The sequence below is a fragment of the Mastomys coucha genome, unplaced genomic scaffold (genome assembly GCF_008632895.1).
Source record: "Mastomys coucha isolate ucsf_1 unplaced genomic scaffold, UCSF_Mcou_1 pScaffold1, whole genome shotgun sequence".
NCBI classification, from domain to species: Eukaryota; Metazoa; Chordata; class Mammalia; order Rodentia; family Muridae; genus Mastomys; species Mastomys coucha.
In genome coordinates, this window is record NW_022196891.1 from 54,666,284 (window position 1) to 54,680,382 (window position 14,099).

At 44.4% G+C, this 14,099-nt stretch overlaps 1 protein-coding gene across 4 annotated transcripts in view; it reads left to right on the plus strand.

Moving 5' to 3' along the window:
• Positions 1 to 14,099, plus strand: part of LOC116102110 (quinone oxidoreductase-like protein 2) — a 49,557-nt gene that overhangs the window by 14,338 nt on the left and 21,120 nt on the right. For 2 of the 4 annotated variants that reach the window (XM_031386361.1, XM_031386370.1), the window contains exons 1-6: positions 2,609 to 2,688; positions 2,774 to 2,882; positions 5,797 to 5,893; positions 8,188 to 8,246; positions 8,725 to 8,790; positions 9,490 to 9,599. In XM_031386361.1, coding sequence (XP_031242221.1) covers positions 2,639 to 2,688; positions 2,774 to 2,882; positions 5,797 to 5,893; positions 8,188 to 8,246; positions 8,725 to 8,790; positions 9,490 to 9,599 — 491 coding nt within the window. In that variant the 5' untranslated portion in view covers positions 2,609 to 2,638. Of the gene's footprint in view, positions 1 to 2,608; positions 2,689 to 2,773; positions 2,883 to 5,796; positions 5,894 to 8,187; positions 8,247 to 8,724; positions 8,791 to 9,489; positions 9,600 to 11,426; positions 11,509 to 14,099 lie in introns of those variants that run through there. The other 2 variants (XM_031386339.1, XM_031386351.1) reach the window with 2 other exon arrangements.

A 14,099-nucleotide genomic window follows, 5' to 3' on the forward strand; every position in this document is an offset into this window, starting at 1 on the left:
GTAGACCAGGCTGGCCTCGAACTCAAAAATCTGCCTGCCTCTGCCTCCCAAGTGCTGGGATTAAAAGCATGCCTTTAATCCCAGTACTCTGGAGGTACCAGTTGGATCTCTTGTGAGTCTGAGGCCAGCCTGGTCTACATAGCACTAACAATTAATACTTGGAATAAACAATCTTCATAAAATACTTGATCAATTAGAGATTTATTGTTGCTGATTTTCCTGGCAACCAGGAACACCCTTCCCCATCCCCTTTGCTGTGGATCAAACTCAGGGCCTCTTAGTTGGTGCTCTACTCTGGAGTTACACTACAGGCCTAGAATGACCATTTGGTGGTGACATGGATTTCTCCACTATTCCTTGCTTTCACACTGCTGAGGATCGAACTCAGGACCTCTAGTTCGCTAGGTGAGCACCATAGGGCTGAGCTACATCTGCAGGCCCTGAGTTCATCTTACATGCTTGGTTTATATGCAATTTACAAAGTACTTTCATGCCTGTCTCATTGGATTTTTTTAAAACATCATCTCCCAGTGTAGACATTGCTCCCCTTCGGTCGTGTGTAGGTATATGGAGCTAAAAATTCCCAGCAGGTACTTTTATAATGACAGTCCCTACTGCATACCTGAGTGGGCTATTTGTTCTTGGGTTCCCCAAGCCCTCGAAGCCTTTAGGTCATAAACTCAGAAACGTATCCTTACTTCATTTTTGCTCCACAATTTCCCTTCGTCCAATTGCTGTTCATTCCTGCTCAATGCCTTCTCTCTTTATGGAAGAGTTAATGAGGGCAAGAAGCATGAGGGAAGTGGTCAAAGAGGTGGTAGAACTGGATTTCAACCTGTGACCTGTGGCCAGATGTCATCTTCTTCTTCTCCTTCTCCTTCTTCTTCTTCTTTTTAAAGACTTATTTATTAGATATGAATACACTGTTGCTGTCTAGAGACACACTAGAAGAGGGCATCAGATCTCATTACAGATGGTTGTGAGCCACTATGTGGTTGCTGGGAATTGAACTCAGGACCTTTGGAAAAGCAGTCAGTGCTCTTAACTGCTGAGCCATCTCTCCAGCCGGCCAGATGTCTTCTAAAGAAGTTATGCTGTCGTTAAATGCTGTTTACCCAATGATCTAGTCTTCCATTCTTCCCAGCATAGCACGCGCCTCACACACATTGGTGGTGTATGTTCGCTTGCTGTCTTCAGTAGGTCGGATGTATCTCTATCTAATGCTAACTCTGTACGTATACATGGTCCATGTGTCCTAAGGGCAGCATTTGGAAGTTAAAGGACAGTTTTTTGGCAATAGATTCTCTCTTTCTACCATGTGACCTCTGGGGGTTAAATTTAGCTTGTCAGGCTCGGTAGCAAGTACCCTTACCCACCCGGTAATCTTGCCATTTCCAAAGCAACTTTATATAATATTTCATATAGATAATAGTGTTATTTTTGGTTCTTCTAGGGTATACCTGTGCCCCTAACGATTATGTTGTCACTGAATCACATTTACTAAGTGTTAACCCTTTGGAACATGAGAATCATTAAGTTTTGGCCTAACTTTATTTTTTTTTTTTCATTAACTAGTATTTTAAAACAGGGCTTCTCAAGCCAGGCAGTGGTGGCACTTTAATCCCAGCACTTGGGAGGCAGAGGCAGGTAGATTTCTGAGTTTGAGGCCAGCCTGGTCTACAGAGTGAGTTCCAGGACAGCCAGAGCTATACAGAGAAACCCTGTCTCAAAAAACCAACCAACCAACCAATAAACAGGGCTTCTCAATGTAGTCCTGGCCAGCCAAGAACTTGGCTATGTAGACCAGGTTGGCCCCAAGTTTACAAAGATTTACCTATCTTTGCCTTCTAAGTGATGGGATTAAAGGCATATCATCATGTTAATTTATTTTTATTTTTATCTGAGACAGGGTCTCACTATGTAGCACTGGCTGACTCTAATGTTCAATTTTCTTGCCTCTGTCTCCTGGGTCCTGGGATTACAGGCGTGTGCCCAGCTGGCTCGTCTTTAATTGGACAGTCTCTTTGGATTTGCTTAGGATCAGTTAACATCAGACTATTAGTAACAGTTTAGGTTTTTTTTTTTTATCATAATTAATCCTGTGTGAGAAAATTAGTAGCAAGAACTCTAGCAGTTCAAATGTACACATCCAAGGACTCACCTATTATGCATTTAGGACTTCTTTCTTAGAGAGAACCCCAGAACTACTAGTGAAATGTTGCCAAACACAAATTTAACAGTCTTCCAGGCACACCCTGTAGTCTCAGCGCTCAGGAAACAGAGGCGGGAAGATCGCGTGTTCTAGGCCAGCCTGGTCAACATAGTGAGCTCCAGGTCTGTGAGAGCTATGTAGTGAGGCCGGGTCCCAAAAGACTCTGTCTTAATCTGGGGCAATCGAATCACTTTCCTCAAGCTTCCCTTTTGCTTTCCAGAACCAAGGAAGAGATCACCCTGTGTGGTCTAGCCCTGGAAGCGGGGTGGGGCTGACGGTCCCCTGCAGGGACAGACTGCGCTCCGCCCACCCATCAGGTCACCGGGTCACCCGGTCGGTGGGAGCAGGGTAGTCCTCGGACGCCTTTCCGCTCTCCCTTGGGCTCTTCCTGTCACGCGCTGACCACGCCCCTCATTTTAGCGGGCCATGGCGGCGCGGCTGGGTGCGAGGTGCCTCCCTCCAGCGTGGCTCTGCAGGTGCAAGCCGGACTATTTCCCGGAGTCCCCCTTACTGGCCCCAGGGGTACGCCCGAGAAAACCAGCTCCCTTTTCTTTGTTGCAGGCAAGCCTGGCAGGGCCAAGGCCGGCACTACCGAGCTGCACTCTGCACCGAGTTGAAGCAGCCCCTGACTATTCAAGAGGTGGCTCCCCACCCTGTTCGGCCACAGGAGGTAGGGTAACAAGCTTGACCCGGGGATGCCTCCTTATAGAGTTCAAAACCTCTGACTTTCTTGGCTCAGCATTCGTGGGCTTCCTGCTTCAGTCAAGATCCTAGTTCCCTACGAGGGGTCGACCCAGACGCTGGAGCACACCCACTTTAGGCTGGAAGGAATGTCAAGCCCTTTCAAGGTCAAGGAAAGGCCAGAAGTGTTCAGGAAAACCTCCCTCAGAACTCAAGCATGGGCCTCTTTGGAAAGCTCCAGAACTTTATTTATTTATTTATTTATTTCATTAACTAATATTTTAATGACAGGGCTTCTTTAGCCAGGCAGTGGTGGCACACTCCAGCCCCTAAGTCGGTTCTTAAACTAAGACAGAGTGAGTGTCTTGAGTACGGTGGACATGCTCTCCACCAGTCAGTAACTACTCCAGGTTTTGGATGCTGAGGGATGAGCTCCTCAGTTTTGCTTTTTGTATTGTAAAGAGTCAGCTTGTGAGAGCTGGATTTATGTTATTTTTATTTACTTTTAAATCCCTGGAGTTTGGAATGGGCCCTGGCATGTGGCACATACTTAAAGAACTGAGAAATGAATGATTTTTGATAGATTAAAAAATGGTTCCAGAGTACTGGGATTAAAGGTATACACCACTGCTGGGCAGTGGTGGCGCATGCCTTTAATCCCAGCACTTGGGAGGCAGAGGTAGGATTTCTGAGTTCAAGGCCAGCCTGGACTACAGGTGTGTTCCAGGACAGCCAGGGCTATACAGAGAAACCTGTCTCAAAAAACCAAACCAACCAACCAACCAACCAAACAAACAAACAAACAAAAAAATGGCTTCTAACCAACCTGCCACCTCTATACTAAACTAAGTGAAGAGCATTGATTTGGTATTCCAACTGGCATCTTTTGGGATTCCACCCCTCATTGGCATGTGTTCTTTAGTGAGCACCAGAGTCGTCTGAGCCTGTTCAGACAGATTGCTGCACCTCACCTTCCCATGCAGGATGCAGTACAGGGTGTGGCCCGAAAGCTGGAATTTCTTACATTTTTTTAGAACAGAGTCTCTTTATGTATCCCTAGCTGGCCTGGAACTCAAAGAAGTCTGCCCATCTCTGTCTTGTCAGTGCTGTCATTAAAGGCATATGCCCCCATACAAGGTGAAGTTTGAATTTCTAACCAAATCCCAGATGATGCCAATGATGGTCCAGAACCAACCACCTTTTTTTTTTTCTCTCTCTCTCTTTTTTTTTCTTTAAGATTTATTTATTATTTATTTACTACAAGTACGCTGTAGCTGTCTTTAGACACACCAGAAGAAGGTGTCAGATCTCATTACCGGTGGTTGTGAGCCACCATGTGGTTGCTGGGATTTGAACTCATGACTTTTGGAAGAGCAATTGGTGCTCTTACCCACTGAGCCATCTCACCAGCCCCGACCAACCACCTTTTGAAACTCACTGGCTCCTCAAAAAGTCTAGAGTAGTGGTTCTCAGCCTATGGATTGTGACCCCTGTAGGGGTTGGATGACCCTTTCACAAGAGTCCCGTATCAGATATCCTGCATATGAAGCATTTACCTTACAATTCGTAACAGTAACACATTTCGGTTATGAGGTGTCAATGAAAATGATTTTATGGTTGGGGGCGGTGGTTACCACAACATTAGGGACTGTGTTAAAGGGTCACACGCAGCATTAGAAAGGTTGAGAACCAGTGTTCTAGAGAGACTCCTGGCTATGTGGTTGCAGTTCTGCCTCAGTGATGGCTTTGCCAAGAGCTTAGAAGACAGGGATCTAGGCTATCCTCCTGGGTCCCAGCTACTCAAGTTCCAGCATAGCTGCCTTTGTTCAGACAATGCCTCGACCCCTGCTTAGTGGCATTCAGTTGTTCCTAGTATGGAGGCCAAGTTCCTTAGTTCAGATCTACAAATCTCAGTGTAGTCTAGAGCTCTCACTCTTCGTCTCTGTCTCCTCTTCCTGTTCTAGGCTTGCTTGTTTTTCTTTTGTCCCTCATGCAGAGCATTTGCACATGCTATTGTTTTTGTCCATCCAATCATTAATGCTTGGCTTTTACTAGTACAAAGGTTACTGTCTTAGTCAGGGTTTCTATTCCTGCACAAACATCATGACCAAGAAGCAAGTTGGGGAGGAAAGGGTTTATTCAGCTTACTTCCACATGGCTGGCGATCACCAGAGGAAGTCAGGACTGGAACTCAAGCAGGTCAGGAAGCAGGAGCTGATGCAGAGGCCATGGAGGGATGTTCCTTACTGGCTTGCTTCCCCTGGCTTGCTCAGCCTGATCTCTTACAGAACTCAAGACTTCCAGCCCAGGGATGGCACTACCCACAAGGGGCCCTACCCCCTTGATCACTAATTGAGAAAATGCCCCACAGCTGGATCTCATGGAGGCACTTCTCCAACTGAAGGTCCCTTCTCTGTGATAACTCCAGCCTGTGTCAAGTTGACACACAAAACCAGCCAATACAGTTACTTTCCTACTTGTTTTTGGCAATCCTCAAGAAATTTAATTTAATTTAATGTTATAATTTAATACACATGAGCCAAGCATGGTGGTTCAGGTTTATAATTCTCAGAGTCCATGAGGGAAGATTTCAAATTTGAGGCCAGCCTGGACTACATAGTGAGTTTGAGGCCAGCCAGGACTACATAGTGAGATTTTGACTCAACAACATATGGCTTTATTCGTTTCGTTATTATTTAGTTGGTGCCTTTTCTGCTATACTTATAGGTCCATAAAGGTAGAAACTTGGTCCATTTCACCTTCTGGTAATCTGGCTCATGGCTCATTATCTGGCATATGGTTGTCATTCATTCGGTAGCCCTTTTAAAATGAACTCTTATTGAATGAACATTGTCTCCAGGGTGTGTACTGCTGTGTTTTGTTGTGCTGTGTTTCTCTTGCAGGTCAGAATTGATGTTCATTTCTGTGGCGTTAACTTCGCTGATGTTTTGCTCTGTCGTGGTCAGTATCAGGAAAAGCTCCCTCTTCCCTTTACACCTGGTGAGTATGGGGGACTAAGGGACTATTTCAGGAAAGAAGAATTCTGAGCCTTCAGAGCACGTGCCTCTTCTCAGACATTCCTCTCCACTCTCTGCCAGGCTTGATCAGTCAGGTCGCTGTTATTTATGTCACCATCATTGTTAGAGCAACCACCTCAGGACCCTTCCCCTGCAGGCCTAATGTGTCCCCAGCTTAGCATTGTACCAATCCATAGATGACACTCAGTGGTCTAGTTAGATTTTCTGTTGCTGTGATAAACCACTCTGACCACACTTCATCAGGAATCCAAGCAGAAACGAGGGAGCAATCCGGAATGCTCTTAGGCATATATTCAGCTATCCTTCTTATATTGCCCAGGCCTATCTGCCTAGAGATGGTACCACTCCCAGTGGTCTGGACCCTTCTACATCAATTAGCAATCAAGAAAATGCCCCACAGACATGCCCGCAGGGCAGTCTGACTGAGGCAAACCCATAATTGAGACTCCCTCAGATACTTGTGGGCTGTGTCAAGTCGACAGCCAGTGCTAACGAGGACATTCACTAACTACTTTAAAATGAATAAATGGGCAACTGTTTACACTGTGTTGTGTTCTCCAGAATTCTTTTCTGTTAACCCTAGTCAGTCCTTTGCTTTCTTAGCGTTACCTCAGTTTCAGTTTTTCTCTGAAGGATCTCGACCATGCAGCTACGATCCGTAACCTCATCAGCACAGACCTTAAGAAGCTTAATGCAGAAGGCCCAAAAGGAAGAATAGGAAGGCAAAAGTTTAGACCTGTCTGAGAAGCCCACTGTCTGAATTTTATTGTGCTCTATCTGGTTATTTTTAGACCATTTTTGGTTTTTCAAGAGGGGATTTCTCTGTGTAGTTCTGACTGTCCTGGAACTTACTCTATGGACCAGGCTGACCTCGAACTCACAGAGATCTATCCACCTGTGCCTCCCAAGTGCTGGGTTTAAAGGCATGAACCACCCCCTTACCGCCCGGCTATTTTTAGACCTTTAGTGCATGGATAAATGCCTGATTTTTGTTGTTGAAGTTTATTTAAGGAGATTTAAGTAGAGCTTAGTATGTTTATAGTACATACATTTTTTATAGGGATAAATATAAAGATTATAGTGATTGCATGATTGCAACATAGCTGTTATGTTTGGGTTTTTTGGTTGTATGTTAATACTGGGACCCAGTTCTTTCTGTTTGTGTTTGCTGAGAGAGTAGACCAGTGGACAATGTGAGGATTAAGTTATTCCCCTGGCCGAGCAAGTAGGAAATATATAGCTATTAGGTTCATAAATTTCAGAGGTGTACAAAGAAAGGGCAGATGACACTAATGCCTCCCTCCTGTCCGCATAAACACAGGTCATGTCCTTGAGGATCTCCTCACAGTTCAGCAAAGGACACATGGCAACAGATAAATATAATCTGGTGGTCATGGTAATTGGGGTTGTATAGAAGCCCAATGGCCCAGTGGTCAGGGTCAAAAGTACCTGTGTGCCAGTGAGTCTCTGTGCTTTTGCATATTCCTGAAATGATCTAGGTTAAGAGTTGGGACAAGGCTGGGCAGTGGTGGCGCATGCCTTTAATCTCAGCACTTGGCAGGCAGAGGCAGGCAGATTTCTGAATTTGAGGCCAGCCTGGCCTACAGAGTGAGTTCTAGAACAGCCAGGGCTACACAGAGAAACCCTGTCTCGATTTAAAAAAGAAAAAAAAAAGTTGGGACAACCATAACTTATGTGTTGTGATCATGAAATCTTATGCTTATTGTGCTGGGTTTTTACACTTAGTTAAGATGATGGGCATTGATAACGGAACAGCTCCCAAAAGGAGGAGGTAGTCTGTTGGTCATGTTTCCTGTGTGCAGGATGCCAGGCTCCAAAGATAACCTACATTTCCTTTTTTTTTTAATGATTTATTTATTTACTTTATATCTTTGAGTACATTGTAGCTGTCTTTTTTTTTTTTCTGAAAGTTTTATTTATTGTTATATGTAAATACACTGTAGCTGTCTTCAGACACACCAGAAGAGGGCGTCAGGATCTCATTACAGATGGTTGTGAGCCACCATGTGGTTGTTGGGAATTGAACCCAGGACGTCTAGAAGAGCAATCAGTGTTCTCAACTGCTATCCAGTTTTTTGTTTGTTTGTTTGTTTGTTTGAGATGGGCTTTCTCTGTGTAGCCCTGACCATCCTGGAACTAGCTTGTAGACCAGGCTGGCCTTGAGCTCCTGAGTGCTGAGATTAAAGGTATGTGTCACCACAGCCCAATTAGTAACCTAATCTTTAAATGTTTTAGGATTGGAGTTTTCTGGTACTGTCTTAGAGACAGGAGCAGATGTCAACACTGTGAAAAAGGTAAATTGGATAAAACCCCAGTGTGTGTATAGCTGTGAGAGATGTGCTAATTCAACCCAGAAAGTCTGGCTTTTCTTGGCCTTTGCCATGTGAATAAGTTAGAAGAGAAAGAATGAATTTTGAATGAGGAGGTTGGGGGACTTGGTGGAAGTTTCTGGCCTTATTAAACTCTTTATGATGAATATAAGGCAATATTTGGTCTTTAGTTATTGAAACGATAAAGGATTTTTAAGTTTGAATCGTAAGTGGAAGAAAATAGTCACAGGAATTCTAATTCCTACTAACTTTTCTTTCCTTGGCTCGCTTGATAAAAATATGCTTATTGGCTTGGTAGCCTCCTGGCTATTTTGAGAAGTGCTGTTTTGGTTTTAAACCGGAAATGAGCTCCGAATAGATATTAAGCTGTGTCTTGTGGGTCAGAACTGTGTGTTTTGGAATACAAGGCCATGCATTTGAACATATGTTCTCTTCCCTCCAGGGAGATCGAGTTATTGGAGTGAGTAACTTTTATGCTATGGCCGAGCAGTGCGTCATCGACCAGAAGGTATCTCTGACTCTTGGCACTGATGGACACTTGGGCATTTCTTTTTCTCCACTGTTCTCTCTAGTTTCCTTGTCTCTCTTCCTCACGTCATCCTCTCCTCCTTTTGCATTTGTCTCACTTCATCGTGTTTCTTGACCAAGCAGGGTTTTTTTTTTTTTCTTCAAATGCTAACCTTCTGGACAGCCCTTGTCCAGAGTTTTGTTTGTGTAGAATTTTTTTTTCCTTCGTTGGTCATTCATTTGGACCATATTTATTGAGTTATGGTTGAAAAACTGGTTTAGCACATTGAGTTGGATTATCATGAATAAAGCTCGTGGAAGTGGTCTGAGCTGGGGTGAGCAGGATGTGAATGGTGCCCCCTAGTGGGGCATGTTATATGGATCCCATCCAACTTTACTGGGATATATTTTACATAATACACAATTCACCCTGTGACAGCACAGTACCCCACAACCTAATTCCCCATCAATTGTCTCCTTTTTGAGCAGATGCCAGCCTTATGGGTTTGAAGTCTGACACACCCAGGTCCTAAACCCTATTTTGGCTTGGTTGGTCCAGACTTGTACTTCTTAATAGGTGATGATAGACATATGCTTTCCATTGCAAATTACTCACCCAATCAAATCGTAAGGTTTGCTGGGCAGCCTATGTAACCAGCTACACATGTTTACTGCCAGTCACTGTTATTTCTTTGTACAGAGCCTGTGGAAGATACCAGAAAATGTCTCTTTGCAAGACGCCACAGTCCTACCAGTATCTTACGGCACAGCTATTTTGGCTCTAGGTCATCGGGCCCGTATCCAGCCCGGGTAAGGACTACATAGGAGCAGAGGGTTAGGTGATGTTTTTTTTCTGTTATTAGAAATGTTTCACAGGGCCTTGCTTGAAGCCCAGCCTGGTGGTGTCCTTGGTGTTCCTAGCGGTTGAAAAGAGAGGCAGGAGGGTTAGGAACCCAAGGCCACCCTCAGCTACATTGTGAGTTAGATGTCAGTCTGAGCTACAGGAGACAAAAGCAGATCACAAACAAGAGCGTAGCCTACTCCCTTCCACTCTCTCGGTCTCTTCTCTTCTTGCTTTTCCCTGTGCTTCTCTTCAGCTCAAGTTCTTTTAAGTTGAGGAAAGGCAAAAGAGCAGTGACTTTGGATACTGGAGACTGGGTACAGATCATCCTTTTGCCATTAAATGGTTTGGCAAAGTAGTTCTCTTGAATTTGGGGTTTATTCATAGGACTACTTCATATTTATAGACGATTTATTTTTATTTTATTTTATTTTATTTTACTTTTTGAGACAGGGCCTTGTTGTGTAGCTCAGCCTGGCCTAGGACAACTTACATAGTCCAGGTTAACTTCAAACTCAAGAGCTACATTGTTAGCCTTCAGAGTGCTGGGATTATAGGCATGTACCATCACTCCTAGGTGGAGGTTGGTTTATAGCTCCCTATCGGCTTACCAGAGGTTATGTGCTTCTGTGGTTATACCAATTAGGATCTATCTATCTATCTATCTACCTACCTATCTATCTATCTATCTACCTACCTACCTACCTATCTATCTATCTATCTATCTATCTATCTATCTATCTATCTACCTATCTACCTACCTATCTACCTACCTACCTATCTATCTATCTATCTATCTATCTATCTATCTATCTATCTATCTATCTATCTATAATTAATCGATCTGAGACAGCATTTCTCTGTGTAACCCTAGTTGTTGTAGAACTTAACTCTGTAGACCATGCTATCATTGAACTCACAGAGATCTGCCTGTTGTGCCTCCCAAGTGCTGGGTATTAAAGGTGTGTGCTACCACCTCCTGGCTATGGATGTTTTAAACTTAAAAGTTCTGAAATCTTCCCTTTACTTGGGAAACTGGCTCTTGATCTGTTTAGAGAGCTGGCCTTCAGAGATGTTCCCCACTAGTAGCATCATTTGAATAATGACTATTCCATGATTACCTCCTTCTTATTTTTGGCGGTGGGGGGTGGGGGGAGACAAGGTTTCTCTGTGTAGCCCTGGCTATCCTGGAACTCACTCTGAAGAACAAGCTGGCCTCAAACTCAGAAATCCGCCTGCCTCTGCCTCTCAAGTGCTGGGATTAAAGGCGTGTGCCACCAATGCCTGGCGATTACCTCCTTCTTAAATCAGGTAGTGCTGAGTATGAAAATGGCTATAGGTCAAAATTTCTGAAACATGCATTGATGAACCATTGCTACTGCCTTGAGAGAGAGGCTATCTAGAAGGTTTGAGAGACCTTAGGAAGGCTCCAGAACCAGACTAGATTAGCCCTGATCTGGAAGTCATATGTATGTCCCGCCCCTCAAGCCAAGCCTGGAGATTGGATTTACGTGACATTTTGAATAAAAGGGTCTCTACCTTTTTTTTTGTTTTGTTTTGTTTTGTTTTGTTTTGTTTTTTTGATTTTTTGAGACAGGGTTTCTTTGTTTAACCTTGGCTGTCCTGGAACTCACTCTGTAGACCAGGCTGCTGCCTCTGCCTCCCAAATGCTGGGATTAAAAGGCGTGCACCTCTACCATTTTTGCTGTCAGATACATTAGTCTGTGTCCCAGGAATTTTAACTTTGGGTGAGCTTTGAAGGTTTCTGCAGTAACATTTATCTTCCCTTGGCACAGAGAAACTGTTTTAGTGACAGCAGCTGCCGGAGCCACAGGCCTCGCAGTGATAGACATGGCGACAAATGTGTTCCGCGCCAAGGTATTTGCCTGTAGAATCTCCATTAAAAACTAACTCCAGTGTTTAGGTATAAAATATATGGGTTCACTCATCAAGTATTATGGAAAGGGCATTGGGGGCATGTCGGGCATCATCTTGAGGTCTGCCTGCTTTCCTACTAAATGGAGACCTCACAGGGTATGGCTTGGCTTTTCTGGTGCCGGCATCTGGCAAGGGCTGCCTCCCACAGTGGCCTCCTCCCACTGTGGCCTCCTCCCACCGTGGCCTCCTCCCACCGTGGCCTCCTCCCACCGTGGCCTCCTCCCACCGTGGCCTCCTCCCACCGTGGCCTCTGCACATGCTCTTTTTCTTTACATGCTGCGCCGTGATTAAGATTAAACTCACGTCACCTTTTCAGGTCTCTCAGTCCTCAGGCTAGGTCAGTTTCCCCTCCTTACATGTTATAAGAGGTCTCCTAGCACCCTGTGCTTTTATTTCTTAGTGCTTCACAGTGTGATTGCCACTGTAGGTCAGTGTCTCCCTTCCTGCATTGTCATCCTCATGAAGGCAAGGGAAATGTCTGCATGGCTCAGGACTAGTCCCAGCAGCTACCATGGTACCTGGAACATAGTATATACTTGAGGTATTTTTCTGAATCAAGTGATGAATGGCTAAATAAATGAATGGAAGATGAGCCAAGTCTTTACAGGGGCCCTCTTGGGGGCTGCATGGGTCAAAGAAAGACTCCGAGGAAGAGCATCCTATGAGTCAGAGAAAAATCTTAAAGGATCAGAAGGGAGGTCCCCATCTAAGCTCTGCTTCCAGCTTAAAGCATCTGTGGCCTTTGTAAAATGTCGCTTCCATAGAGCTGCTGGAATATTGAGATTCTACATGCAATGTGCCTATCAGAGGTATGGTGTGTCAGTACTCGTCTCTTAATAAGTCCTGCTATTGTTAGACACTGAGTGGGAAGAAACAAAATTAACTTTTGGAATTGTCATTTATTGAGGCTGAGAGCTCAGGCGGGCAAGGAGAACTGTCTTGGCCATATTGAGTGCAAAGTTCTTGTGGTACATGTGGCTGGGATGGAGAGATAGCACTAGAAATAGAAGTTGATGGTGTTGGATTGGCCTCTCCTCTCTCACCTTGGTCTCCTTGGGAAGGAGATGTGAGGTCTGAGAATGACTTCAGGGGCTCTGAGGTTTCTTGTGGAATACTAGCACATTTCATGTTATCAGGAAGGGCTTTTAGCTCTTGGAGAGAGATCATGATTAGTCTTCACATCTACTTAGCATTTTTTTTTAAAGATTTATTTATTATTATATGTAAGTACACTGTAGTTGTCTTCAGACACACCAGAAGAGGGCATCAGATCTCATTATGGATGGTTGTGAGCCACCATGTGGTTGCTGGGATTTGAACTCAGGACCTTTGGAATATCTGTCAGTACTCTTAACCGCTGAGCCAGCTCTCCAGCCCTACTTAGCATTTTTTTAAGAAGATAAAATTATACTATTTATTTAGTTCTAAGAGATTAAATAGAAAATTTGCTTCAGATTTTCAAATTCAGATACTAAAATTCATCTGAGCTAAAACTTCTTTTGAAGCAAAAAGTCTTTTAAATATAAGTCAACAAAAGTAAAAGTTAAAAATGTCTCCATGTCACCTACTCTGCAAAGGTCATTTGGTCACACCTTCCCTGCACAGTGTCGCGTACTGCTTCCAGAGTGCCTCCAAAGCAATTATCTTAACTTCACTCTTACATGTCCCTGGGAGATGAGTCCTCTAAGTGTTTATTGTCTCTACTTCACAGATCAAGAAAGTGAAGCACCAAGAGAGAAAGTAATTCACATGCTCTGTAGGTCTGTGCCCGGGGTCAGGGACTTGGTCCTGCTCTGTAGGTCTGTGCCCGGGGTCAGGCACTTGGTCCTGCTCTGTAGGTCTGTGCCCGGGGTCAGGGACTTGGTTCTGCTCTGTAGGTCTGTGCCCGGGGTCAGGGACTTGGTCCTGCTCTGTAGGTCTGTGCCCGGGGTCAGGCACTTGGTCCTAGTCTGTTGTCTGTTCACCATGGCCTTATGTGGGAATAGCCCTCAGTGAACTGTGCTGTTTAAAGGGGTGTACTAGCAAGCATTTGAAAGTAGCTTTCAGTTCTAAATAGTTATGGATGAGCCGAAATCTTTTATGGACACCGATGTTCTTCAGTATCTGAATACAATTTTTTTAACATTCCAAAGATTTTATTTAATAACAAATTAACAGCTCAAAGAGAATTACAAATAGTTGAAAATGGTCAGTAGGATGGGGTACTAGTCATGAGGCTGGGCCTGACTCCATTGCCTAGGCCGCCTCAATCTCCTGATTCTCCCTTTCAGCCTTGTAGACAGATGTCTAGGCACACACCGCTGTGACTGGCTCTGCACTGTGTTCTCATGGGTCAGACTCGTGGGTAGTGCAGGTTGAATACCCCTAGTCCAAACAGCTCTACTTTGCAGTACTTAAATTTGAAAATCTTTTGAGTGCTTTGAAGATAGATTGTTCTGTCCCTGTGCTTGTGAGTCAGGTTGTAGTAAAAACACAGGCATGGCTTAGCAGGAACGACTTAGTGGTAGAGCAATTGATTGGCATGTGCAAGG